The sequence below is a fragment of the Aspergillus costaricaensis genome (genome assembly GCF_003184835.1).
Source record: "Aspergillus costaricaensis CBS 115574 unplaced genomic scaffold BO79scaffold_7, whole genome shotgun sequence".
In the NCBI taxonomy this organism is placed as follows: domain Eukaryota; kingdom Fungi; phylum Ascomycota; class Eurotiomycetes; order Eurotiales; family Aspergillaceae; genus Aspergillus; species Aspergillus costaricensis.
In genome coordinates, this window is record NW_020291807.1 from 753,977 (window position 1) to 777,041 (window position 23,065).

Genomic DNA, 23,065 nt, shown 5'->3' on the forward strand with positions numbered 1-23,065 from the left:
AAGATGTCTCTCTCCCTCCCCACAAAATACCCCCGACTGTCACTCCCGCCAGAACCGCATGCAGGCCTACTACGACGTGTAGCTGCAAAAGGTTCTTCCTTCTTTCGCCTCTCCCTTTGTGTGGCTTCCCTCAATAGGTCCGAACTTCATGCCTGTTTCGGTGTTTTGATTATGTATGTACTACATACACCACCACGCCTTTTCTCTTCCCTTACTGCATGCGCTGCTACCATGCTATATGCCATCGATCTATCAACATTTGTATGATGCACGTAGATCTATATAGTATCAGCGAATGTTCATGATATGTAACAGTATCTCGCGAACCAACACATTCAGTTACACGATTGTTAGCCAATTTTTATGCATTTCAGAGGTGGCGTGATGGCAGGCAGGCCTTACACGTAGGTATACTACCTCCCCTGGTGTGGATAATCGTGGAGATGTGTTTCAGTTAATGATGGTTTGGGTGAAAACACAGGCCTATATGGGTCATTTGTATAGGGTATGAGGGAGAGAGAGAAAGAGAGCGTGTGTGTGTCGGGTCGGGATGGCTGTTAATGTGTTTTGCTATCTGTATTATTTTCTCCTTTGTTTCGGTTAGTTCAATTCAATTCTATGGAAATGGTTCAGGTTGATTTTATGTTCATTCTCTTTTCGAGAGTAAAATCATCCTTTATCCCCTCCGCTTTACTCTTCTTTCTCTTGTGTTGTTAGTACTGTACCCTTTTCGTTGATGTACTTGACCATGGGATGGTAGTACTTGGGGTCTTGGGGTGTTACGCGAAATCCTTTACAGGTAAGGGATATATCATCCATGTTGTGTTGTGGGATGGAGCACAGAGATCACACGCCAAATTGCCTCGTTCTGACTTGGAGTAAGCGACTGGCGGTGATGTCAATCCACGAGATGGAAAGTACTAGAGTTCATTGTATATAATTCACGGTCTCATTAGCTTGTCGGAGAGGAGATACTCTCCAGTCTATGCGATATCTGACTATACTATCAAGACAATTTGAACACAACTTCTTATCTTTTATGATTGTTCTCTCTACTTCTAACAATGAATCCCGCCGAGTGTCGAAATGCCTACACAAAAGTATTCGAAGAGAAGACATACCGAGGGCAGCTCCTCTCACTGCTCTCTCGAGACGAGTGCGTTGCTCTACAAGACGCCTCTCTAGCGTCCCTTCCGAGTGATACTTGCAAGAGGAAACATCGCTACCGGAGTAAGGGAACTGGATTGCCTGCGTATGTTGTATGTTCCTGTGGGGCCGAGCTCTGGGGAAGGGAAGATGTTCCGGAGTTGAACCAAGCAGCGGTGTTGGGGCATACCCTGCTCCATTTTGGTGCAGAGGAGGGCTGCGCGGCTTGTATCAAAACTGGTGTCATATTCATGTTCCGCTCCTGGCTTCTAAGTTCCAGCGAAGATCGGGAGCTAATAGCACTTTCGTTGGTCGCAGCTTTTAGTGTGTTTCAAGACAGTACTTGCTGTCAACAAGTCAGAACGCCATTACCCAGGACCTCGCCGTGGAATGCCTGGGACCATGCCGGCAGCGCACTCTCAAATGGTGCCATGGCATGATGCCTAATAAAGCATTGGATATTCTTGCTGGTGTTGAAGGTGACTTGAAGAGCTCATTTCGCAAAGGTTTGACGTCGCTCTGCAATTCTTCAGAGGTGCATCTCCCTCCAGGGTACGAAGACTTAAGTCCTTATGTCAAGGGAATCGCGACATTCCATGCTTCTGCTGTCATGACAGGCCCGGGCCAGGCCACCGGTCTATCAGCTCCAATAGTTCGCTGGTGTATGATCAATGAGCTGCAGTCACAATTCGATCAAACAGCTGCTGGTAACGTCTATGATTGTAGTTCCGTGCCTTTTGCGTCCTGGGCCGGCCCTGCTCTCAACAGTGTTCTCTCAACAAGGGCCCGCAAAGACCGGCCTGTTCGACAGACGAAGTTCCCTTCATTTGAGGCGCATATGTTCGTGAGCGTTTGACTGATGGCTTCTAGTTTGCAATGAAAGCAGCAGTCAGCTCTCCTGATGCCGACCGACTCTATCTTACGCGATGCTCAACCGGATCCATGAGTATGCTGTTGACTCGGCATGCGCATTCGATACTATGGGGCACGCCCGGGCGGTCCAGGAAGATGCACTGTACGGTGCCTGCAGCTACGATCGCCAGCCGCTGGAGCAACTTGCGGATTCGAGGCCCGACGCTTTCGATGAGATTTCCTACTCTGCAGGGTACACGGCCTTAGCATCGTTTGTGTGGGGTGCCAATGCGCACCTTGACCTGTTACGCGGACAAGTCGATCAAGATCCTGCTACCCATCTACCCGAACACTGGTATGCTCGAGTTTGGCACGATGCACTGTTTGGGGAGTCTGCGCCTGAGGAGCTATACAGATGGACAGCACGTACAAAAGACCACGGGAGCTTCACTGGGGATCGAGACTTCACCGAATGTCAGTCTGACTGTAGCTGTCCCGAAAGATACCATAAATATGGTCTAGGAGCAACACTGTTCTGGGCACGAGAAACGTGGTGTGGAGTATCCTGTCCGTCTGCGCCATTTGATGTCTGGATGCTTGGCTCCTTTGTCGACGGTGTGCGGGCTATTCTCCATTGTGGTGAGGGGAAACATAGCCCTGCACCAGAACGAACCGCGTCTGCAGCCTTGCCCGTCCGGAAAGCATGCATTGGCGGGATTGCACAGGTGAGATGTCAAATCACACACCTGCTTGTATGGTGTGCCATCGATCAACGCTCCAAGACCCCAAGGGCTCTGGCCAAGAAGCCAAAGAGTTGCAGGAGATACTGGGGGTTTGTGTGCAAGCCAATTGGTATTGTGAAACGAAGAGTGGCAGCTCTGAAATTTGCGAAGAAGTCCATACTAGGATCTTAGTTTGAACAGACTAAGGAAGGCTCGGGCGATATGAAGTATATTGCGTGGATTTAGGGGGTAACACAAGAGAAATCTCCACATTTTGACTGATCTTGAGAGAAGACATTGGAGAAATGAGAGGGAAGGCATACGTAGTAACCTAGCAAGGATCCTGGCATCAGACTGAAACAATCTTACTTGACTTGGTTACTGCACCGAAGCAGTGCTGAGAGAAGTGGACCGGACCGCTCACTACTAGCGTCTGAGCTTCTTAGTCTAAGGCTCTAAGCAGCATCGTACCACTTCTCAATTGTGGCACCGTGGAGTGCATATTCCCCATGGGGAGACATGGAGAATAGCATCGCAATGTTGCATTGACAATCTGAAAGCGTCGATCATGAACCAGAGATCATTAAAGCCTGGAATTGTGGAGAGAGGGGAGACTGGTGCTGCAAGAAAGAAGCTGTGTGGAAGGTGCAGTTGAGAGAGGAAGTCGGGCTGTGGGGAGTCGACGTGGGGACGGCAGCGGCAAGCGATGGAACATGTGGGTGATGGGGACGGACTGCCAGGCAGAGCAGGTAACTACGGTTTGTGGCACAATCTTACACGGTTATTGTCCAATTGACTAGGCCTTCTATGCACAGTTCTAGTGGGAATACTGTTATCTTCAAGAGAAGGTTGGGCCCCGATGGCCAGGCTCCTTCCTACGTAAAGCCCTTGGTTGTCTATATACGACCTAAGTCACAAACCAAACCTCTATGTAGCCGTATAACCAAAAAGGTCACCAGGACCTGACGCCAAAAATGCTAGACAGAAAAACACCACGCTGTACATGCGAATCTAATACCACCTAGTGGCAGAGAGTAATCCACTGATCAATAATCTCCTCCATGTCATGCGCAATGCCCCACTGGGAGAACATGCAGCGGAACAGCTTCTGCAACGAGTTCATCTCATACAACAGATTACGCACCGCTCCCATGCCAGGGGGAGAGTCTGTTCGTCCCTCCTCGACAAAACGCCGCGTTTCAGAACCAGTCGAGGGGCGAATGTTCTCGCACCCGAGGTTCAGATCAGCGCGCGAAAGCAGGGCGTCCTGCCAGACAATCGTGCGTGGAAGATGAATATTCGCCACACCAGCAAGAGAGAAGACAACGTATATTGTTGTGGCCGAGAACAATGAGCTTGGCATGTGGATAACATGGGCCCGGCCTCTCGGGAGTTGTTCGACAATATCTTGTATTGCAATAGCGTGCAGCAAAGCACGACGAGCATCTTCAGTATTGACCCATTTGGCCATGTCGAATCCTGGCTTGATGGTCCGGGAGCCTCCGGAAACGTGTTGCGTAATGTCATATCGGGAACAAACATGTCTGCAGAGTACTGTGGAGTTGATCATGGTGTCGAGACATATCGTATGCCAACGCAGAAGAACCTCAAGACGCTCCGGTGCAGAGAGATGGATACTCATGGTAATAGTTTCATGTACTTGAGCCAATGCTCTCCGGACATCAGACCGGCCGGGAACCCCGACTGCAGCAAGATCACTTTCGTCTGAATCCGAAACAAGAGACTGTAGGCCTTCTAGGACAACACGTAATGCAAAGGCAGAAAATTGGAAGTCTAGAGGTCGAAAGCTCCCGATGGGAGGGAAGAGGGAGCGGAACACCAACCGGAAGGATGGTTGTTCCACCTTCTGAGTACGCATGATAGCGATCCATTCGTCGACATTACCGGCATCGAAGGCAGCTTCGCTGCTGGGGAGATGCAGAGGGTTGGCAACATGCCGGGTAGATGCACTGTCACCAGACATCTGCGCTACGAGGCCATCCAATATGTGATACGCGAGTAACGCGCGTTGTTGAATCTCTCGGGCTGCCCATGTGCGCCATTTATACTCCTTTTCTGTGCTGGGTGAGTTTGGGAAAGGCACGTTCTCCATTGGAAAAGGGTCGGCATCCAACATTCCACAGTGTCTTGCCCATAGGAAGCCAAGTGGGCGGAAGACCTGACTCGTCGTACGGATAACCCGGTTCTATGAAAGGTAACTCGTTAGTATTTGTGGTAGAAGTGACTCTTGCAACTTTGATTCACCTTAGACAAAGCACCGTATATTTGGCCAAGCAGAGCGGTAATGAGGAGCTGTACTCCTTTGCAGACATCGTAAGGGCCTCGATGGGTGATCAACGATTGCCACTAGATAAATGTAAGCACAATGATATCAGTGCAGGCGTCTACGATACTTACAGAGGTTGCTATAGCAGTATGTGCTAAGCGCCATAAAGCCTCCCCCTTAGCTACGGAATCTTTCGGACCCAAGTATAACGAACCCAATGCCATAGCATTGAGAAGAAGAGGATGTGTACACTCGCGGAAAACGAAAGTTGCTCGATGTAGAACTGGGAACGTGGGGATGAACCGCACGAAGAACATGTGCAGACATTCATCTAAGAAGACGGATGTTATCGAGGTCGCTTTGATTGCAGCTGTGACACTTGATGACTAGCGATTTTCATAGGATCAGTAAGGGGTAGTAAGACTAAGAAGCCTGGGGAACACCCACCGAACTTGTCACCATCTCGGTAACATCACGCACAGCCTGGTGGCTTCCACCTGAGGGAATTGTACCTATTGATGACCCTCTATCGTCGAACGAATTCGGTGACCCAAAATTCATCCCATTAACATCTTGTACAACTGGCGGGAAGGGCAAAGCCCCTAATGGCATCTGCCATTGGTCGGTAGCATCGGATGACATGATACTTTGGAAGAGATTCTCTGAATCGGGCCAAATCAGGGCGAAATCAAGATCGGAAGCTGCATGTTGCAGACCCGGATGCTGCTCAGCCTGGGACGTCTCCCATGCCTGATTAGATGCTGAGGTAGAAACTATGGGCGGTGCTGGGGCGCGACTGGCATCCCAGGGCAGAGCATCCAAAGATGTCGTCTGCGGAGGAACATGTACGGATGATTGCTGTACTTGGGCCTGTTTGGCGTTGGCCGCGCGGGTGTGAAGCTTTTCATGCCGGGTCAGAGCGTCCTGGCGGGCAAAAGGTCGCCGACATTCTTTGCAGATGAATGGCTTCGATCCCGTATCTTAGGCGCGGCAAGTTAGCCATCATGACTTGCATGGAAGACCTCCCACAATTACTAGGGCGGAATGCAGTGGCGATCATGTCTGCTCAAGAAGGAAGGCAACAATGGCGGTATGCTTACGACAACGTTCATGTCTCTACAAGCCAGCATTAGTGATGTCTCCACACCATGGGATTGGCACTAGGGGCAAGTTACCCTCAAATGTTCTGCCTTAGAGAAGCCCTTTTGACAAACGCGGCAGATCAGTGTCTTGACCGCCGATGTGGTGGTGGTAGGGGATGATGTGGTTGATTGTGGCATGGCGACTAAAGGAGCCATAAAAATAGATAGATCTAGATCAAGTTGATTTCGACTAATAATGACACACAACCCATCCACGTTACCCAGCGAGCAAGATAGTCGAAGCAAGGGCCAGCCAGCTAGCCAGTCACCACGATAAAGTGGTGATAACGAGGGATAAGCCAAATAAGATACAGGCTGGACAGGCTGGGGGCGAAAGGGGGGGAAATCGTGGAGAAGGAGGGAACTAAGCAGGTGGTTTTGTGTCAACAATAGAGAGGAGACGCCGACCTGAGTTGTGGGGCAGAAAATGTGGTGGCAACGCTGTTGCCTTGGCTCTTGGCACGTGGACGTTACATAACCGTATCGGTACACGGCGGCCGGGTTTATTTGCCTTGTACAAGCGCTGAAGCTTGTAAGTTCCTTACGTGTCACACCCCGGCACTTGTTAGCGGCTCTGGAAGACGGACTGGAGTCAAGGGCCAAGGCGTTAAACTCCACTCAAACTCGCTCCTACTCCAGACCCCGTGTCTACGTATTTGGTGTGGGTAATTAGCACCCACCTAATCTTGACTAGCAGTAGCCCAACTGTAGTCCCTACTAGACGCGTCCTAAACATCCTTTCCCACAAATTGATCGATCACACCTTGTTTCCCTTTCCCCTTACATCTGCATAGAGCAGATGCATGTTTGTAGGGCATAGGAGCTACTAGTGTTTGATAATCCACTTCATCCAGGCAGACATAAAAATCAATTCCTGGTCACACGGTGATTGCATCATCACACAATGAGATCTGCCCGAGCAGTTACCGTCCGCATATCGCTTGACGCCGGCTGCTTGGCCAAATACTTTGTAATCCGTTTCACTCGGCAAAGTTGGCCCCAAATCTGGTCAGCGGAATAACCGAGATTTGGAGGCAAAACATTGGTCTACCATGTCTCCTCCCCGGAAGGGGCGCATCCACTCCAAAGACTTAACCCGCCGCCGCCATGGCCGAATGGGTCGCTAACTAGAACCATTCTGGATTCTGGATCTCCCGAGTCATCCGTAGTCGGGCCCTCGGTTATGTTGCTTCTGGCGGCGATACACTCTCTGGCTTGGTCCGGCCAATGAGCGGATCTTGCGCTATCCTCAATGACAGAACATAGTGACCATTGCTGCTTTCGTGACTGGACTGTGCCGTAGGAAATCCTCCGCATCTTCCCCACGAGTTGCCCCAACAGTACGCGGGACTCGCGGGACTCGTCACTTCCAGGTTTGAATCAACCCCCAGGAAGGGTACCACCAGCGCCCCCAGTGATAGGTCAATCCCCCGGTGAGCGTGGAACCCTCCCTCTTCCCCCCGGTTAGGAACATTTTGTGTGAACCGATTAGTTGCATAGGGAGGCACGGCTCTTCCCTCTTAGGCATCACATAGGTTCCCTCCATCTTCTCCTCTCTGTTATTCTTCCGTTCCCCTTTTTAGACTCCTAAGACGACCTGCATTTCTTGGATATCTCAAGTGTGTCGTGAGTCTCTAGCAAGAATCGCCATTTTCATTGTCCCACAAGCCCCAAGTTCAGGGTTTTCCTTTTCACAATATGTCTGGGGCCATGGAGATGCACCCGTCTCAGACACCTGCAAAGGAAGATGTCGACTTTGTAGAGAGCACAGAAGCAGGCATCCCATCGACGTATGCCGATATCGTGTCTTCTGAACTTTCCAAGGCACACCGTGACTATCTGATGGAACGTCATGGGACGTTGGAACTCGATCCTATCCCCAGCATGGATCCTGCGGATCCTTACAATTGGCCGTCGTGGAAGGTATGTGGTATTGAAGGATCTTTTTGCAGAGTGTTGAAAGGTTTCGTGAAGAAGCGGCCATGCTAACGGGTTTTTTTCGACGCGTTTTAGAAAATAGCAAATCTTCTCCTAGTAGCGTTTCATGCGTGCATGGGCACTTTTGCGGCAGCAGGCATCATCCCGGCTTACCAAACGTAGGTTCCATTGGAGCCTTCCGCATTGCACTTAAATACTGACCATGAGACCAGAATTGCAACTGATTTCGGTGTTTCGGTGAACGACGCGAGTTATTTGACCTCCATCCAGATTGCAGTCCTGGGTGTAGCACCAATTTTCTGGAAACCGTTGTCTAACCGCTGGGGACGTCGCCCTATCTTCCTCCTTTCCTTAATCTGCAGTCTCGTCTGTAACGTAGGATGTGCGGAAAGCACTAGTTACGCATCCACGGCTGTATGTCGGGCTCTGCAGGCTTTCTTCATTTCCCCTGCTTCAGGTAAGACGCAATGCTTGCCTTATCGTGACAAGGAGTGCTAACGGCTGCGGAAGCGATCGGAAGTGCGGTAGTGATGGAGACGACATTCAAGAAAGACCGAGCTCGGTACATGGGTATATGGACGCTATTGATTACACTGGGAATCCCCAGCGGGCCCTTCATCTTTGGCTTCGTTACGTATCGGCTGGGCTACCAATGGATTTACTGGATCTTGGCAATTGTAAGTGTTCCCATAACCCCGGTCGGGTTACTGTTCCAACGAAGAGTCTTCCGCTGACCTAATTCGAAAATCCAGATCAACGGTGTCCAGTTCATCTTGTATCTCTTCTTGGGTCCTGAGACCCGGTATATTGGAGGTGACCATAACCCCGAGCAACCCGCTTGGGTACGGGAATATGCTCAGCTCCGACGCATTGATCCTACACCCTTGTCGTTCAAAGAGTTCTTCAGACCCCTGGGCATGGTCACGCATCCTTGTATTGCCATTCCCACTGCCGCATACGCCATGGTGTTCTGTCTGGGCAATGTAATGACAACTGTGGAAATCCCCAGTTTGCTGCAGACCAAATTTGATCTGAATGCTGAACAGCTGGGACTCCAATTCCTAGGTCCTATCATCGGATCTCTTTTGGGTGAGCAGCTTGGTGGTGTGTTGTCGGACCGCTGGATGAACTTGCGTGCAAAGAAAATCCACCGCAAGCCGGAACCTGAATACCGCCTGTGGCTCAGTTACATCGGTTTCGTCCTGTGCATTGTGGGCTTGATCGTATTCCTTGTCTGCACCCAGGAGTCGACGGAGGGTCACTGGAACGTAAAGCCGGTCGTCGGCATTGCCATCTGCGCTGGTGGCAACCAAATCGTAACGACTGTTCTTGTCACGTATGCAGTGGATTGTTACCACAAGGAAGCCGGCAGTGTCGGAGTATACATCACGTTTGTCCGACAAATTTGGGGATTCCTCGGACCGTTCTGGTAAGTATCGGATGCATCCCTGTGCTGGACACATATGGGCAAACGCTAATCGGTGTCGTTTAGGTTCCCATCCATGTTTGAGAGTGTTGGTGTAGCACCGAGTGCTGGCATTTGTGCGGCACTCGTTGCGGGTGTCAGTATCATTCCAACTATGATCGTACACTGGCAAGGACGGAGCTGGCGTCCGCCCATTGAAGAGTAAATCGATGACACGAATCCCTTTTCATCTTCATTTGCGTTGTTCCTCCTTTAATCACAACTTTGCATATATCTTTTTCCTCAGAGTCGATTTGGCGTGTTGCTTTCGGAGACGACCTTGGCGAGCATAGACCTTCTAGATGTTAGATATAGATGGCGAGCATGTATATAGACATATAACGATATGAGCGTGCACAGCAGCGAAGCAAACAAAGACACAATATATGAATCCGAAACCTCGATGGAAGTGAACAAGAATTGAATACAACAAAAAGAAAAGACAATCAGCAGAAGTATAGTATAGTATAGAAGTATAGAAAAAAAGACGTCAAGCGAAAGGGAAAAAAGAAAAAGGAACCAAAGAACCCAGGGGATAAAGAGTTTATCCCTCCCAGGTCCCGCCGTAGTTATATACTCACTCCGAAAAGAGGTAGGAATGGGAATGGAACTAAACCCACATTGAAGAAAATTTCGACATAACTTTTCATTAGTAGATAACTATTCGATGGATCACGGCAATTTTGATTCGAAAGCTGCAAAGCGATTCCCCCCGAAAAAGTGGCCCGTCCGATACTATGGTTTGATAGTATCGGCAAAGCGAAGGGGGGAATGTAAATGAATAGCACCCGTAGTGGTGTGGTTGTTGCTGCTAGTGTCAGACCATGCCTACATTGTGCAGTTACTGGCCCGATCGGCTGGCCCGATGTCCGCCGATGTTAGCTGCTATCGGGAAGGATTCACGGCGTCCGGTTCGCTAATTGCGCCTTTACGGGATGCTTGCACGGGATTGATTTATTGCATTGCCGGGATGTCTTTAGTTTTTATTACTCGTTTCTTTTGATGAACTATGTTATTGCTATTGTAGACATACAAATCTATACATTTACTGATCTACCAGCTGTCAGGAAGAATTCAGCACATGGCCCGATTACTTGGCTTTCTCAAGCTACTACTTGCTGACTGGCCAGCAATGCAAGGTTACTCCCGGAAGTTAACCACAAAACTCCGGTTCGGACTGGTCACGCAGTCGCTCTCGGCATAGTAGCGGAATTGATTTACTCCGCTAGGATAAGATTTTATCCTCTCCTGCAGATGTTGACTGATTTTGTGTATGTGAATCGGCAATTCGTGGTGCAGTCTTTGAGTAGCTTGCATTCTGAGGACGAGTTTCGTTTATCCATCCCATGCAGTGATGGTAGTGAAGGGATGGGTAAGGAGTTACACGGGGAAGAAGACTACGTGGATTATACGGATTTTTGTTGTTGCTTCCAGGACGGTTTCTGGCTCTTTAATGATTGGTGATTAAGTGCCTGAGGCTTTGACTTATAATTGGTGTGCTGGGATCAGGCTTAACTCTTTCCTCCTTGTCAGCTGCCTTCTTCTCCTTGCTTCTGTCCTGGCTTCCGGCCTGCAGCAGCTAGCTGCAAATGCATGAGTGCTGGGCAAAAGCTTGAAAGTGGCTGATTGTGGGGACATTAGTCAGCGTGGGGTGTGGATGTGGGTGGGAGGCAAACCACCCACATCTGTTGAGTGTTGTCATTTCTCGGAGGATTATGGCGACAATGTGATGACTCCTTGCATCATAGGACTTGTCACTTGGCTTCCTCTTATTTACGCATGTTATTATGCATTGGAACAATGAACCTGTTCATTGGTATCCGTACAGTATATACATCTCTATGCTATTCTTGTAGTATGTCTCATCGTAATCCGTTAATCCCCACCCGTCTCATAGTACCATTACCATAGTATTCATGCCTGGTTCTCAATCTTCGTGATGAGGGTGCCGACGTGAGGCTGCAGCTCGACGGCGAACTCGTCGCCGTGCTTGAAGAACTCCTTGGGGTTCTTAGCGGCGCCAACACCGGGGGGAGTACCGGTGAGGATGATAGTACCGGCAGGCAGGGTGGTGCCCTGGGACAGGAAGCTGACGAGCTGGGGCACGTTGAAGATCAGGTCACTGTTCAAAGTTGCTGGTCAGCTTTTGTTCTTTGATACACACTATTTGAATGGTAAAAGGGGAAGACATACGTCAAGGGGCAATCCTGAAGGACCTTTCCGTTCTTCGATCCACGAATGTGGAACTTGCTGGCATCGGGAACCTGGGCAGCGGAAACGAGGACGGGACCTGCGAAAGTTCATCCATCAGCACGAAAAGCAATATCACCTTTATAAGAGGCAAACTGTACCGATGGGGCAGGAGGTGTCGAAGCCCTTGGAGAAGCACCATTGGCTCTGGTTCATCTGGTAGGTGCGGCTAGAAATATCGTTGGCCGCGGTATATCCGAGCACGTAGTCGAGGGCCTCGGCCTCGCTGACATCCTTCGCATCACGACCGATCACAATGACCATCTCCGACTCGTAGTCACCCGTGTTGTCGATCTGGGTGAGCTTGGGCAGAACGGTCGGGGCGGGCCAGGGGTCCGACAGGGCAGTCGAGGGCTTCATGAAAAGAGTGGGAACATCGGGGATAGACAGCTTCATCTCAGCGGCGTGGGAGACATACTGCGCGATCGGTTAGTTTCTTGCGCCTCCGCTGGACAGCTATGCTGCGATCAATGTTGAACCTACGTTCAGTCCAATGCATCTGATGGAGCCGACTTCGCTCTGCGCCAGAGGCGAGAGAACGCGCTCAATGGTCTCGGTCGAGTCGGTCTTCTGGCCGGGGCTGAGAACGGAGCTACCAGAGAAAGGGCGCACAGCGACATCCTTGCCCTGGTAGACGGCCAATCCAACATCCACGGCGGCGTCGACTGGCTCACCGATCAGAACCTTAGAAGGGTTCGACTTGGGGACGAAGCGCACGAGGCCTAGATGGTGTTAGCAACACAGCTGCAGAAGCAAGGTCGTGTCCACATACGCGAGAAGGTAGATGCGACCTTGGACATGATGAGTTTTTGTGAAGACGAAGGGGGTATTGATGAACAACAGAAATGCAAGTCAGGGAGCAGGAATCAATTGAGGCGCTGTCTCTTTTGAAGTACGCTCACGGGATATTTCTACCCCGATATCGTCGCGGGGTGCAGTTCTGGTGGCCGGCCGGGAAGCTCAATGCGCGCGGGGTGGGGGGGCAAGCAAAGTGGGAGGGGCAATCCCTCAACTACCTTTGCCGGTGGGAACCGACCCGTTTCTCAGCAGCCAGTCCGCATTCGACTTCCTTCGCAGGAACCAAACACTTGCTCCCCTCCAGGACTTGACTTCAACGCTTTCGATTTCCGAGCGTCGGGCGAAAGCCGGCGGCGAATACGCTAAACAGCCCACTTCCCCACGACAACGTGGGGATGTCGCCCGCGGCTTGTCGTGCCGGTTGAACTGCGAAATCGCATGCTCTCCGTTTAAAAGCGAACAGTGTCGCAGTCGTCGAGTCTGTTTCAAGTCATTCAGAAAACTACTCTGCACATAATCTGTCACAATGTCTGCTCCCAAGGGACCCTTCAAGCTCGTCACTGTCAACACCGCTCCTGAGAGAGCCAAGCGCCTCATCGGACGGGTTGCTGAGGCCCTTTCGGACCGTTACACCATTATCCACATTGACAACTGCGAGAGTAAGTACCTGTGACTTTGAAGTCCTTTACGGGACTTAGTGATGGGTGATACTAACTGAGTTTGCGAACAGAGATCGAAGAAGTCGAGTCCAAGGTCAAGCAGCACATGCCCGATGTCCTGGTACGTTCTCTTCATTCGAGCTTCCTCTACAATGCGGGGTAAAGCGACTACTGTTATAATGACTCATGGCTAACTTCCTCTGCAGTTCAGCGCCTCCATGTGGTCCGCCGAGCAGGCCAACGAGATCCACTCCATTGCCCGGTCGATCAAGCCCGACATCAAGCTGCACGCTATCCCCGAGGGTCTCCAGGTCGAGCGCGGCCCCGACGCCATTGTTGAATACCTTTGCGAGAAGGTCCCTCCTCTTCTGGACGCCTAAATATGAGGTGTCAGTGTACCAATTTTAGGAATAAGCGGGGGATATCATGGTGGATATGACGACGATATCTATGTCTTGTATATACATTTACTTCGATGAAGCTCCTGAAATAGACGATTTACGATTTGAGTGTTGAATAGTGAAAGGAGAACCACCCTAGAGCGCGCATTTAGACATGACAAGTACATCTGGGGGACAACGGGGCTGTCTCACAGACTTCTGTGAACTTCACCTAAATCAGTGTGACCTGGAAGTAGCGGAGTCAAGCTGGCGTGTGCAATATGAAGATGGGCTCCTGCCAAATGTGTTGTTCTGACAGAAGAACCAAATCAGCCGTGATCACCATCTCAGTTTGCAGATGGTAAGTCCCAGATTCAATTTCCCGGCTGTTTTCGCGTCGTACGATCATTTAGAGGCCTAAGCGTAAGTAGGGAGTGCGCTGTTGCAGCGAGACACTCCGACTTATATCCGAGGTGAGGGGTTTAGCATAGATCCATCATTGTTTGGTGAATGTTTTGGACAAATCCGACGGTAGTAGAGAGTGATGATGCAATTTATCGATATATATTTTGACCCGAGATCAGATAAGATCCAAGTACTCCCTACAAACCACTACCCCAATCACTCCATCATCAATGCAATACCGGCAGTACAACGTAGCACAAACCAAAACCATTCCCAAAGCAAAAAGCAAACGACAAGGCAACTCCGACATATATACCCCTGTCAAGCCAAGACATCCGGATATTGCTGCACGACAATCCCATTAAGCCGACGGGACAACGGCAAAACCACCTCCCCAGCTGCTTAGTCATATCCCCAAGGCAGCTGCTGATCTTCAATGCTTAAATGCACCAAACTCAAGATAAACCCTCAGATCAATCGCAGTTCTCAGATAGCATCGTCATCACCATCATACTCGTCACTCATAATCATGCTCCAACCAATCCGTACGACCTTTCGAAGCGCCGCCCAGGGCGCCCGCTTATTCTCCACATCACGAGGTCTCCGAACAGACCTGTCCTACCAGGTGTTTGGGCCCGAGAAAGCCGATGTTATTGATCGGAGTCCTATCATCTTCCTTCATGGACTGTTCGGCTCGAAGCAAAATAACCGGGGTATTAGCAAGTAAGCATTCCTTTATCAATCAATTGTCCTCAGAAGACGAACATCCAGTGAAAAGGAAAGCTACTAACCACGATGCAGAGCACTGGCACGTGATCTGAAACGTGAGATCTTCACAGTGGTGTGTAACCAATTATGAAGGAGAAGTTTGGAATCAAAACAGTGATTCATATTTGTGTTGTACTCCAGGACCTTCGCAACCATGGCCAATCGTTCCACGCACAAGAACACAACTACTCCGTCATGGCCGAAGACGTGATCAAGTTCATCCAGCAGCTGAAGCTAGACAAGGCCGTTCTGATCGGCCACTCGATGTACGTCATATCCTACTACATATGTCTCTGATACTCCACACGCATTCAGCAGAATGCATATGAAGACAAACACAACCAGACAGCTATACTAATGGATAATAACAACCAGGGGCGCCAAAACCGCCATGACAGTTGCCCTCGATTCACCCAAGCTAGTCTCGGCTCTTGTACCGGTTGACAATGCCCCCGTGAATGCACCCCTGAAGAGCGATTTCGGCCTCTACGTTCGTGGCATGCAGCACGTCGAGGCTGCTAATGTGTCGAAGCAGTCTGAGGCTGATGAGATTCTCAAGGGATATGAGGGGGTAAGTACGAGTAATGAATGAATGCAAACTGAGCCCAATGTGTGCACATAACAATCAACTAAACTAATATGTGACAGTCCCTCCCCATCCGCCAATTCCTCCTCACCAACCTGGTCCGCTCGACAGAAGACCAAACCATGAAATTCCGTGTCCCGCTCGCCGTCCTCGGCGAAGCCATCCCCGGTATGGCTGACTTCCCGTACCGGGAGCCGGGGTCTGTCTCGTATGAGGGCCCTACGCTGTTTGTGAGGGGCACGAAGAGCAGATATGTGAGCGATGAGTCGGTGCCGACGATTAAGAAGTTCTTCCCCAATGCTAGCGTTGCGGATGTGGAGGCTGGGCATTGGTTGATTTCGGAGAATCCGGAAGGGTTCAGGCAAGGTGAGTAGTAGTATTTGATTCTATCTGGTTGAGTAGGATAATTTGCTGATCTGTGTGCTTTTTGCTTAATAGCTGTTCTGAAGTTCCTTCAGGAAGCTCCTTGATTGATTGCTACAGTCATGCTTGGTTTGATGGTTGGATGTATAGACAGACAAGACAGAACTGACTCAGACTCCACTTGTACATTCTTGCTTATGTGCAGGTCCCTTTTCCCCCTACCTCCGTGACCTTGAAAAAAAAAAGCCTATTGAACAGAAGAAAGTAAGAGAGGTCTGGGCTTACAGCGCCCAGGACCACAAAAGAGTGGAGGAGAAAACAAAGAAAAAGAATTATTGACAAAGGGGATATCCAGCATAATTGAAACCAACTTTTCCTTCTTTCTTCAGACTAACGACTGATTCATAACATTCGTAATCTCGTGATGTGTACTGCCTCAAATTGCTCCCTCCAGGGGGTCAACTTTCAGCCTTATACACCTACCCCCCCCCCTTCAGTCAATCGTTATTATGTTGCCTGAAGCCTGCGGTCCTTTATTCTTTTGTAATTTCCGCTTCTTTCCCTTCTTTTTCTTGCTTTTCCTGTCGTTTGATGGCCCGGCGTCTCCTCCTGCAGCAGAGCCTGCAGCATTGGAATTCGGTGATTCGGGCCGACTTAAGCTGGAACGATCTTCGTCGGACGCATTATTAGATGTAACAGGCCGTTTTCTCTTCCTCTCTTTTAGGGCGCGCGCTGGGGTTGTTTCAGCCATGCTCATGAACCTGGCGACCTCGGAATCCTGATCGTTGGCTTCATCCTCATCTTTCATTGCATCGGGATTGTCTTCTTGCTGAAGGGGCGCTTCTAGTTGTGGGGGTTGCTGGCTGCTCTCGACCAGTTTCATTAGGCCATCCACCCTTTCAGTTAGACCCGTAAGATTCTTCGACGTTGAGCCTTCCAGAAGTTTATGTTCTTCCACAACAGTCTGGTATTTTTCGAGCGTGGAGGTTTCAAGTTGACAAACACGGTCAAGTACTGCTTTGAGCTCGTCTGGACAGGCTTTCAACACCTTCAAATCGTCTTCATTGCTCGATTGAATCTCACAAAGTTTCTTTGCGAGGTCTTCTTGAGCTTCGACAAGAGCTTTAAGTTGATCGTGTTCCTCCTGGGTTTTGACGAGTCTCCCAGCCAATGTTTTCTGTTCGTCAATCAGGGACTTGATTTGCCTCCGTATCTTGTCTTGTTGAGAATCAGAGAATTTATCGAGTAGCTTCTTCTGTTCATCTGCCAGAGCCCTCACCTGATCTTGCAGGCCCTCCTCCCGATATAAAGACAGACTTTTTGCCAGGTTTTCCTGCTTATCAGCTAGCTCCTTAACTTGGTTTCTCCAATCGTCATTCTGCGAGTTGCTGAAACCCTTCATGAACTCCTCCTGTTTCACGGCAAGGGCTCGGACTTGATCCGGTAGATTATTGGCCTTCTGGAATTCGGAACATAATTTCTCAAGTTCCGTTTGCCTTTCGGCAATGGCGTGGAGCTGCATGTGCAGGTTGTTTCTTCCCGTTGTTAGGTCGTCGTGGAGCAGTTGATCCTTTGCCTCGCGCGACTCCACGTATCCGTCGAGTTTGTTCGTATGTTCATCAATCTTTGCCGCCAGAGATGTCAGATCATTCTGCATTTGCCGCAGATCATCAGCGGTGAGCCAACGGTTCTGGTTTTGAGCGGTAAGTCGCTCCCAGACCGGGGCGAGCGACTGGGAGAGGTTGGTCTGTTGGCTCCTCAGGCGATTGATCTCTTCCATTCTCAAAGCCATGTCTTTCTGTGTCTGTTCCACCAAATTCACCTGATGCACGTGCAGACGTTCCGTTATCGCTTTCAAAGGAGGAACATCCCGCTCAAACCATGCTCTAATAAGATTTATTTGTTCTGTCAGCTGCGCGGTTGATGGGTACATCTCTTGCATAGCCACCACCATGTGTTTCACAATGGTATCCGTAGACAGATTGTTGTACCGAGTTTCGAGGGAATGTAATGCAACTCTCAAAGTTTCAACCATATTTTGCATGTTCATAAGTCCGGACGCAATCCCTTGAATATGCGCCTGAACCCCAGCGGGGTTTGCTACTGCTTGAGCTTGGCTCAGGCCTTTCAGCTCCTCACTGACCCGGGCATAGTCGCTCCTGATCTGTTCGAATTCTTGGGCGCCTCTATCCCACACCTTCTTGAGATCTTCGATTTCCTTGAATTGGAAGTCGTCTTTCATCTGTTGTATTGTTTGCAGTCCTTCGAGTTGATCTTCCATTTGTTTGATGCGACGCTCGTGCTGTCCCGAGAGTTCCGCTTCCAGCTTTTGTAATCGGGACGCCAGTTCTTCAGACATGGCTGAAGGCTCAGGCGCAGTTACTGCAGCAGGGGAGGGGAGCCGGTTATTCTTCTCTTCGACCGAAGTTAGGCGTGCAGTAAGCGATGTCAACGATCGTGTGTTCTCCATGCTCCGGGTGTCCTGTTGCCGGCGATGATCATCTATACTCTTGTTCATCTTATTCAAATAATCGGAGCATTCACGTTGGGACTTCTGCAAGACTTCGATCTGCCTGGTCAAGTCCGAGGTCTGCTTCCTTAACTCATCCATCTGTGTCTTGGAAGCGGCCGAGTTGATTTCTTGCTCCTTCGATGCGAACGTGGTTTCCAGATCCGCGGTTATTTTGGTGACACGCTCCGCATTCTCTCTGGCAAGTTTCGCGTGATATGAGGTAGCCTTCTCAAGCGAGTTAACCCTATCTTGCAGGCTAATGAATGAGCCGACCTTGTCCTGCACTGCCGACATCTTGCCCTCCAGGTTGATGTTGTAGTCATGCAGCCTTATGATATCCTTCTTCGCATTTTGTACCTCACTTTGTAGTTGATTCACCCTGTTTAGGGGCTCCAGTGACATGATCGAGCTAAATTTGGCTTTCAAAGCATTCTCCAGGTCTCTGTAGTCGTTGGCATGCTTCTCGAGGGATTTATCAAGCTGAGCCAGATCAGCGTCCTCTTCCTCCTTGGACTGCTGGAAAAAGGCTGTAGTGGACGGAAAGCTAGAGTGAACTTTAGCTTTCCTAAGCAGGGTATCGGTGGCATCTCTCTTCTTCTTAAGCCTCTCCTGTTCGGATTTGCCGTTGGCAGCAATCACGGCGGCTTGGACCAGGTCGGAGATCCCACGTATAAATTGATCGGCAGTAGCATTTTGGGCATCGACGGGCGAGGAGCTTCCGACCGTCTGGGATCCAGGTCTGAAGCGCGTAGGGGAGGCGCTTGAAGTAGCATCCACAGAGGGAGGGCGATTCAGGGGCGGCCTGGCTAAGGGCCTGGCGAGACGGGGGTCACGCGTAGCACCGGCGTCTGTATCCATATCACGACGTCACAAGAGTTCAGTTGGCCTGACAATCAAATCCAATTATTTGACAACATCCCATGTGCCTTGCGTAACGTAGATGAAGGAAGCCAGGAGGGGAAAATAAATAAATAAGGGGTGGGAGGAGGGGCTTGAGGTAAGACAAGTACACGATAGATAGATAGAAAAGGTAAATGTGATTGATTGAATTCAAGCCCCAAATGGAAAAACGCCTACATTAACGTAATGAGTGGGAATGAAGACGGCGCGATGGCAACCGCAACATTGGCGGGACAACGGGGGAATAGAGAAGGTCGACAGGCCGAGTCCAGACACATATCATTCTCCTATTGTTCTATATGTATACTTTGAGCGGAAGGTGAATGCGCAACTGTCAATGAGGGGACAAACGGAGATTTCCTGGCGCAATCAAACCAAACCCCGTTTGCGCTTAAAAAACACGCGCCGGCAGAAAAAACGGTCAATCGCTCTTTTTGCCGGGCGGCCTGCAAGGCGGCTTCCCGGCCAGCAGCTCTTTCGCCTGCTCTTCCACTCCGCGCTCTCTCAGGCTGGCCAGACCTCTCCATTTTTGGCTGCTTTCCTTGAACCTCGTGACTGTTTTCTGACCTGACGATATACTTACGATCTGCAAGTTGTCGCGATGGCTGCTGTAAGTTTCAATCTAGAAGAAATGCGTGGTGTTTGTCACCGCTGACTCTCCGACAGCCAATTTCTACCGTCGCGGAGACCAAGGAGCTCCGGGGTCTCAACCTCATCGCTGCTCATTCACACATTCGAGGACTTGGTGTCGATGCAGACAGTCTACAGCCCAGGGCATCCTCCCAAGGGCTGGTGGGCCAGGAGAAGGCGAGGAAAGCTGCCGCTGTGATCCTGCAAATGGTCAAGGAAGGCAAGATTGCCGGTCGCGCGTTGCTGATTGCTGGCCCTCCCAGCACTGGTAAAACAGCCATCGCCATGGGTATGGCGCAATCCCTCGGATCAGATGTCCCCTTCACAATGCTCGCAGCGTCGGAGATCTTCTCCATGGAGATGTCCAAGACTGAGGCGCTCACGCAAGCCTTCCGCAAATCGATTGGCGTTCGTATCAAGGAGGAGAGTGAGATCATCGAGGGTGAAGTGGTTGAAATTCAGATTGACCGCAGTGTTACTGGTGTAAGTGAGGTCTCGGGCGAGCTCTCAATGATGAGTTTCTGACATTCGCGATTTCTTAGGGAAACAAACAAGGCAAGCTCACCATCAAGACGACCGACATGGAAACGATCTACGACATGGGAACAAAGATGATCGACTCAATGACCAAAGAACGAGTGATGGCCGGTGACATTATCTCCATTGACAAATCTTCGGGCAAGATTACCAAGCTGGGACGTTCTTACGCTCGGTCGCGCGACTATGATGCGATGGGAGCTGACACAAAGTTTGTCCAATGCCCCGAGGGTGAACTCCAGGTTCGCAAGGAAATCGTGCATACCGTTAGCCTTCACGAGATTGATGTGATCAACTCGCGGTCACAAGGATTCTTGGCTCTCTTCTCTGGAGATACCGGTGAGATCAGGAGTGAAGTGAGGGATCAGATTAACACCAAGGTGGCGGAGTGGAAGGAAGAAGGAAAAGCCGAGATCATTCCGGGTGTTCTCTTCATTGATGAAGTGCACATGCTTGACATTGAATGCTTCTCTTACATCAACCGCGCTCTGGAGGCGGAACTGGCACCTATCGTCATCATGGCTAGCAACCGGGGCCACGCCCGGATTCGTGGTACGACATACAGCTCTCCGCACGGCCTGCCCCTTGATTTCCTCGACCGCGTGGTGATTGTCAGCACACAGCCCTACTCTGCCGATGAGATTAGGCAGATTCTGGCGATTCGCGCTCAAGAGGAAGAGATCGACCTTTCTCCGGACGCTCTGGCGCTGCTCACCAAGATCGGCCAGGAGTCGAATCTACGCTATGCCAGCAATATCATCACCACCTCTCACCTGCTCAGCCAGAAGCGCAAGGCGAAGGAGGTTAGCATTGATGACGTCCAGCGCAGTTACCGGTTGTTCTACGACCCTGCACGGAGTGCCAAGTTCGTCAGCACATACGAACAGCGTTTCATCGGCGATCAAGGTGCCGTCAGCTTCATTGCTCCTACGAACGGTGATGCGATGGAGCTTTCATAGTCCTTTCTGCCATAGAGATTTTCAATGACTCTTGGTGCGTGGGAAGCCTCTGCCATGATTAGACGGCACTGAGGCATGGTTTGCAAGGCCTACGGAGGACCATTTCCCGTCTTTTATATTGTTCGGTTTTCGTTTACCAGATGAATTGCTTGGTGTATGATAATGCTGGCGCTTTTTCAAAACACATCTGCTGTGGGTACTGCGATATTTGGGTCTCAACTTTGAACAAAGAGCCTAGGCTCGAATGATAATGATGCAATTAATGTTTCCCAGCATATGGTATTCGTAAATGCCAGTAGACGTAAGTTTGTACGATGTTTATGCAAATGTTGCTTCTTTCTGCCACTGACCGGTGTCTGTTCTTCGGAACTCGACACCTTCGCCAAAGTAGCCCGCATTCTTCCACGACTCCATCGTCACACTATCGTATGGACCATGTGTGACGCCGCCATCACGGGCGTCCGCCCACCGAAACTCCCACATCGTAGGAGCTCCTTCACTGGGCCCTGAGTCCCCAGGCGACGGGTCAACCCAGTCCTCCCCGGTTTCACGGCGGTATTGCCTAGTGAGCATCTCACGTTCAGTGTCGTAGATATCCGCCTGCCCTCTCGTCATGAGAATATCGGCTGCGCCTGTGATAGCATCAATTGCTTGCTTTCTAGCCGTTTCCTTGGGATCCTCTTCGGCCATCTCGGTGTCCTCGTTTGCAGTTTCTTGCTTCTTCCGATTCTTGTTGCGATTCGCCTGCCATTTAGGTTTCTTTGGAGCTCCCTTGCCAATCCTTGCCAGCGCTTCCAGGATCGTCTCGCCTCGATCGAGGTGTGAGATAATGGTCTTCAGGGCGTCTGATGTCAATACACTGTCATCTTGCCTATCCTTTTCCTTTCTCTCCTCCTCTCGTTTCTCTGCAGCCTCTTTGGCGCGACGGATGTCCTTCTTTGACACGCCTTCTAACCAGCTGTCATAGACCGCATCCGGGTCTGCTGCTTTTCTGATGTAGTTGCCTTGATCGTCGAATCTGCCCTCCTCTTGTTCGGTGCGCATGTTGAACGCGTCCAGTACGGGCGCATGCTTTTTCTTTGCGCCAGCGCCAAGCTCTTCATCCAGTTCCTCGTCCAGTTTTGCGCGCTCCTCATCTCCAACCTCACTTTCGCTCTCGTCTTCTTCATTGTCAACCTCGTCGGCGCCTTTGCTGAAATCTGCATGTACAGTGCCTCCGCCTTTGGATGACGCGACTTGGCCCTCGATTTCGTCGTCTCGTAGGAATCGCACCGTTTTCTTGTTCTTGCGCATGGCCTCATCGGCGTCGACTTCTTCTGCACCAAAATCTTCCTGCAATTCGGCAAACATATCGTCATCTTCTGCATCGTGCTTCTCTTTGCTTGCTTTCGACTTGGCCTCGATGCGCGCCGAAAATCCCTCATTTTCACTGTCCGAGTCGTAACCGTCAAGGTTGACAGCTTTGCGGCGAACTTGTTGTCCACGGCGTCCTATTTCGTCTGCGTCCAAAACTGCATCGTCTTCGAGGGCATCGGGGGCAAGGGCGGAGGGATTCCGCAAGTCGAAGCGAGGCTTCTTGGAGGCACCGTTCACGTCGTCATCTTCGTGGTGGTGGGTGCGGGTGAAGTCTTCACCCGCTCGCTTGGGGCGTGGCTGAGAGGCGGACATGGAGTTGCGCGGTAGATATGAGGTGTCTCTTGGATTCTACGGATCCTTCCGGGGCATGTGCATCGAATGTTGTAGTAATTATGGTTCTGGAGAAGTCA

The 23,065-nt window shown here is 50.5% G+C and overlaps 9 protein-coding genes across 9 annotated transcripts; 5 read left to right on the forward strand and 4 right to left on the reverse strand.

The window, feature by feature from the left end:
• Window positions 1-1,064: 1,064 nt before the first annotated feature.
• Window positions 1,065-2,967, forward strand: BO79DRAFT_279857 (uncharacterized protein; the record flags this gene model as incomplete). The annotated part of the gene is made up of 3 exons (XM_025688010.1): window positions 1,065-1,259; window positions 1,508-1,990; window positions 2,151-2,967. The coding sequence occupies 3 exons, from the start codon at window positions 1,065-1,067 to the stop codon at window positions 2,910-2,912; spliced, it is 1,440 nt and encodes a 479-aa protein (XP_025542454.1). The 3' UTR covers window positions 2,913-2,967.
• Window positions 2,968-3,741: 774 nt separating this feature from the next.
• On the reverse strand, window positions 3,742-6,067 carry BO79DRAFT_226106 (C2H2 type zinc finger domain protein; the record flags this gene model as incomplete). The annotated part of the gene is made up of 5 exons (XM_025683770.1): window positions 3,742-4,926; window positions 4,986-5,087; window positions 5,139-5,393; window positions 5,455-5,987; window positions 6,043-6,067. The coding sequence occupies 5 exons, from the start codon at window positions 6,065-6,067 to the stop codon at window positions 3,742-3,744; spliced, it is 2,100 nt and encodes a 699-aa protein (XP_025542455.1).
• Window positions 6,068-7,847: 1,780 nt separating this feature from the next.
• BO79DRAFT_236157 (putative MFS transporter) lies at window positions 7,848-9,917 on the forward strand (the record flags this gene model as incomplete). The annotated part of the gene is made up of 6 exons (XM_025684550.1): window positions 7,848-8,072; window positions 8,163-8,245; window positions 8,300-8,544; window positions 8,598-8,764; window positions 8,840-9,516; window positions 9,580-9,917. 6 exons carry the CDS (start codon window positions 7,848-7,850, stop codon window positions 9,716-9,718), a joined length of 1,536 nt encoding a protein of 511 aa, XP_025542456.1. The 3' UTR covers window positions 9,719-9,917.
• Window positions 9,918-11,376: 1,459 nt separating this feature from the next.
• Window positions 11,377-12,635, reverse strand: BO79DRAFT_190643 (fumarylacetoacetate hydrolase family protein). The gene is made up of 5 exons (XM_025680755.1): window positions 12,575-12,635; window positions 12,286-12,524; window positions 11,904-12,219; window positions 11,746-11,842; window positions 11,377-11,674 (listed from the first exon to the last, which is right to left on the reverse strand). Exons 1-5 carry the CDS (start codon window positions 12,600-12,602, stop codon window positions 11,467-11,469), a joined length of 888 nt encoding a protein of 295 aa, XP_025542457.1. The 5' UTR covers window positions 12,603-12,635; the 3' UTR covers window positions 11,377-11,466.
• A 266-nt stretch (window positions 12,636-12,901) lies between these two features.
• Window positions 12,902-13,755, forward strand: BO79DRAFT_243887 (uncharacterized protein). The gene is made up of 3 exons (XM_025685322.1): window positions 12,902-13,259; window positions 13,331-13,380; window positions 13,466-13,755. Exons 1-3 carry the CDS (start codon window positions 13,127-13,129, stop codon window positions 13,637-13,639), a joined length of 357 nt encoding a protein of 118 aa, XP_025542458.1. The 5' UTR covers window positions 12,902-13,126; the 3' UTR covers window positions 13,640-13,755.
• A 766-nt stretch (window positions 13,756-14,521) lies between these two features.
• Window positions 14,522-16,135, forward strand: BO79DRAFT_207909 (putative alpha/beta hydrolase). Its single transcript, XM_025682272.1, has 6 exons — window positions 14,522-14,767; window positions 14,846-14,885; window positions 14,954-15,078; window positions 15,188-15,383; window positions 15,461-15,764; window positions 15,837-16,135. The coding sequence occupies exons 1-6, from the start codon at window positions 14,574-14,576 to the stop codon at window positions 15,866-15,868; spliced, it is 891 nt and encodes a 296-aa protein (XP_025542459.1). The 5' UTR covers window positions 14,522-14,573; the 3' UTR covers window positions 15,869-16,135.
• A 119-nt stretch (window positions 16,136-16,254) lies between these two features.
• Window positions 16,255-19,289, reverse strand: BO79DRAFT_236160 (uncharacterized protein; the record flags this gene model as incomplete). Its single annotated transcript, XM_025684551.1, has 1 exon — window positions 16,255-19,289. The coding sequence occupies exon 1, from the start codon at window positions 19,129-19,131 to the stop codon at window positions 16,255-16,257; it is 2,877 nt and encodes a 958-aa protein (XP_025542460.1). The 5' UTR covers window positions 19,132-19,289.
• Window positions 19,290-19,686: 397 nt separating this feature from the next.
• Window positions 19,687-21,556, forward strand: rvb2 (RuvB family ATP-dependent DNA helicase reptin). Its single transcript, XM_025680756.1, has 3 exons — window positions 19,687-19,783; window positions 19,840-20,286; window positions 20,346-21,556. Exons 1-3 carry the CDS (start codon window positions 19,775-19,777, stop codon window positions 21,297-21,299), a joined length of 1,410 nt encoding a protein of 469 aa, XP_025542461.1. The 5' UTR covers window positions 19,687-19,774; the 3' UTR covers window positions 21,300-21,556.
• Window positions 21,557-21,610: 54 nt separating this feature from the next.
• On the reverse strand, window positions 21,611-23,042 carry BO79DRAFT_207911 (GYF domain-containing protein). The gene has a single exon (XM_025682273.1). It carries the CDS (start codon window positions 22,965-22,967, stop codon window positions 21,618-21,620), a length of 1,350 nt encoding a protein of 449 aa, XP_025542462.1. The 5' UTR covers window positions 22,968-23,042; the 3' UTR covers window positions 21,611-21,617.
• Window positions 23,043-23,065: the final 23 nt, after the last annotated feature.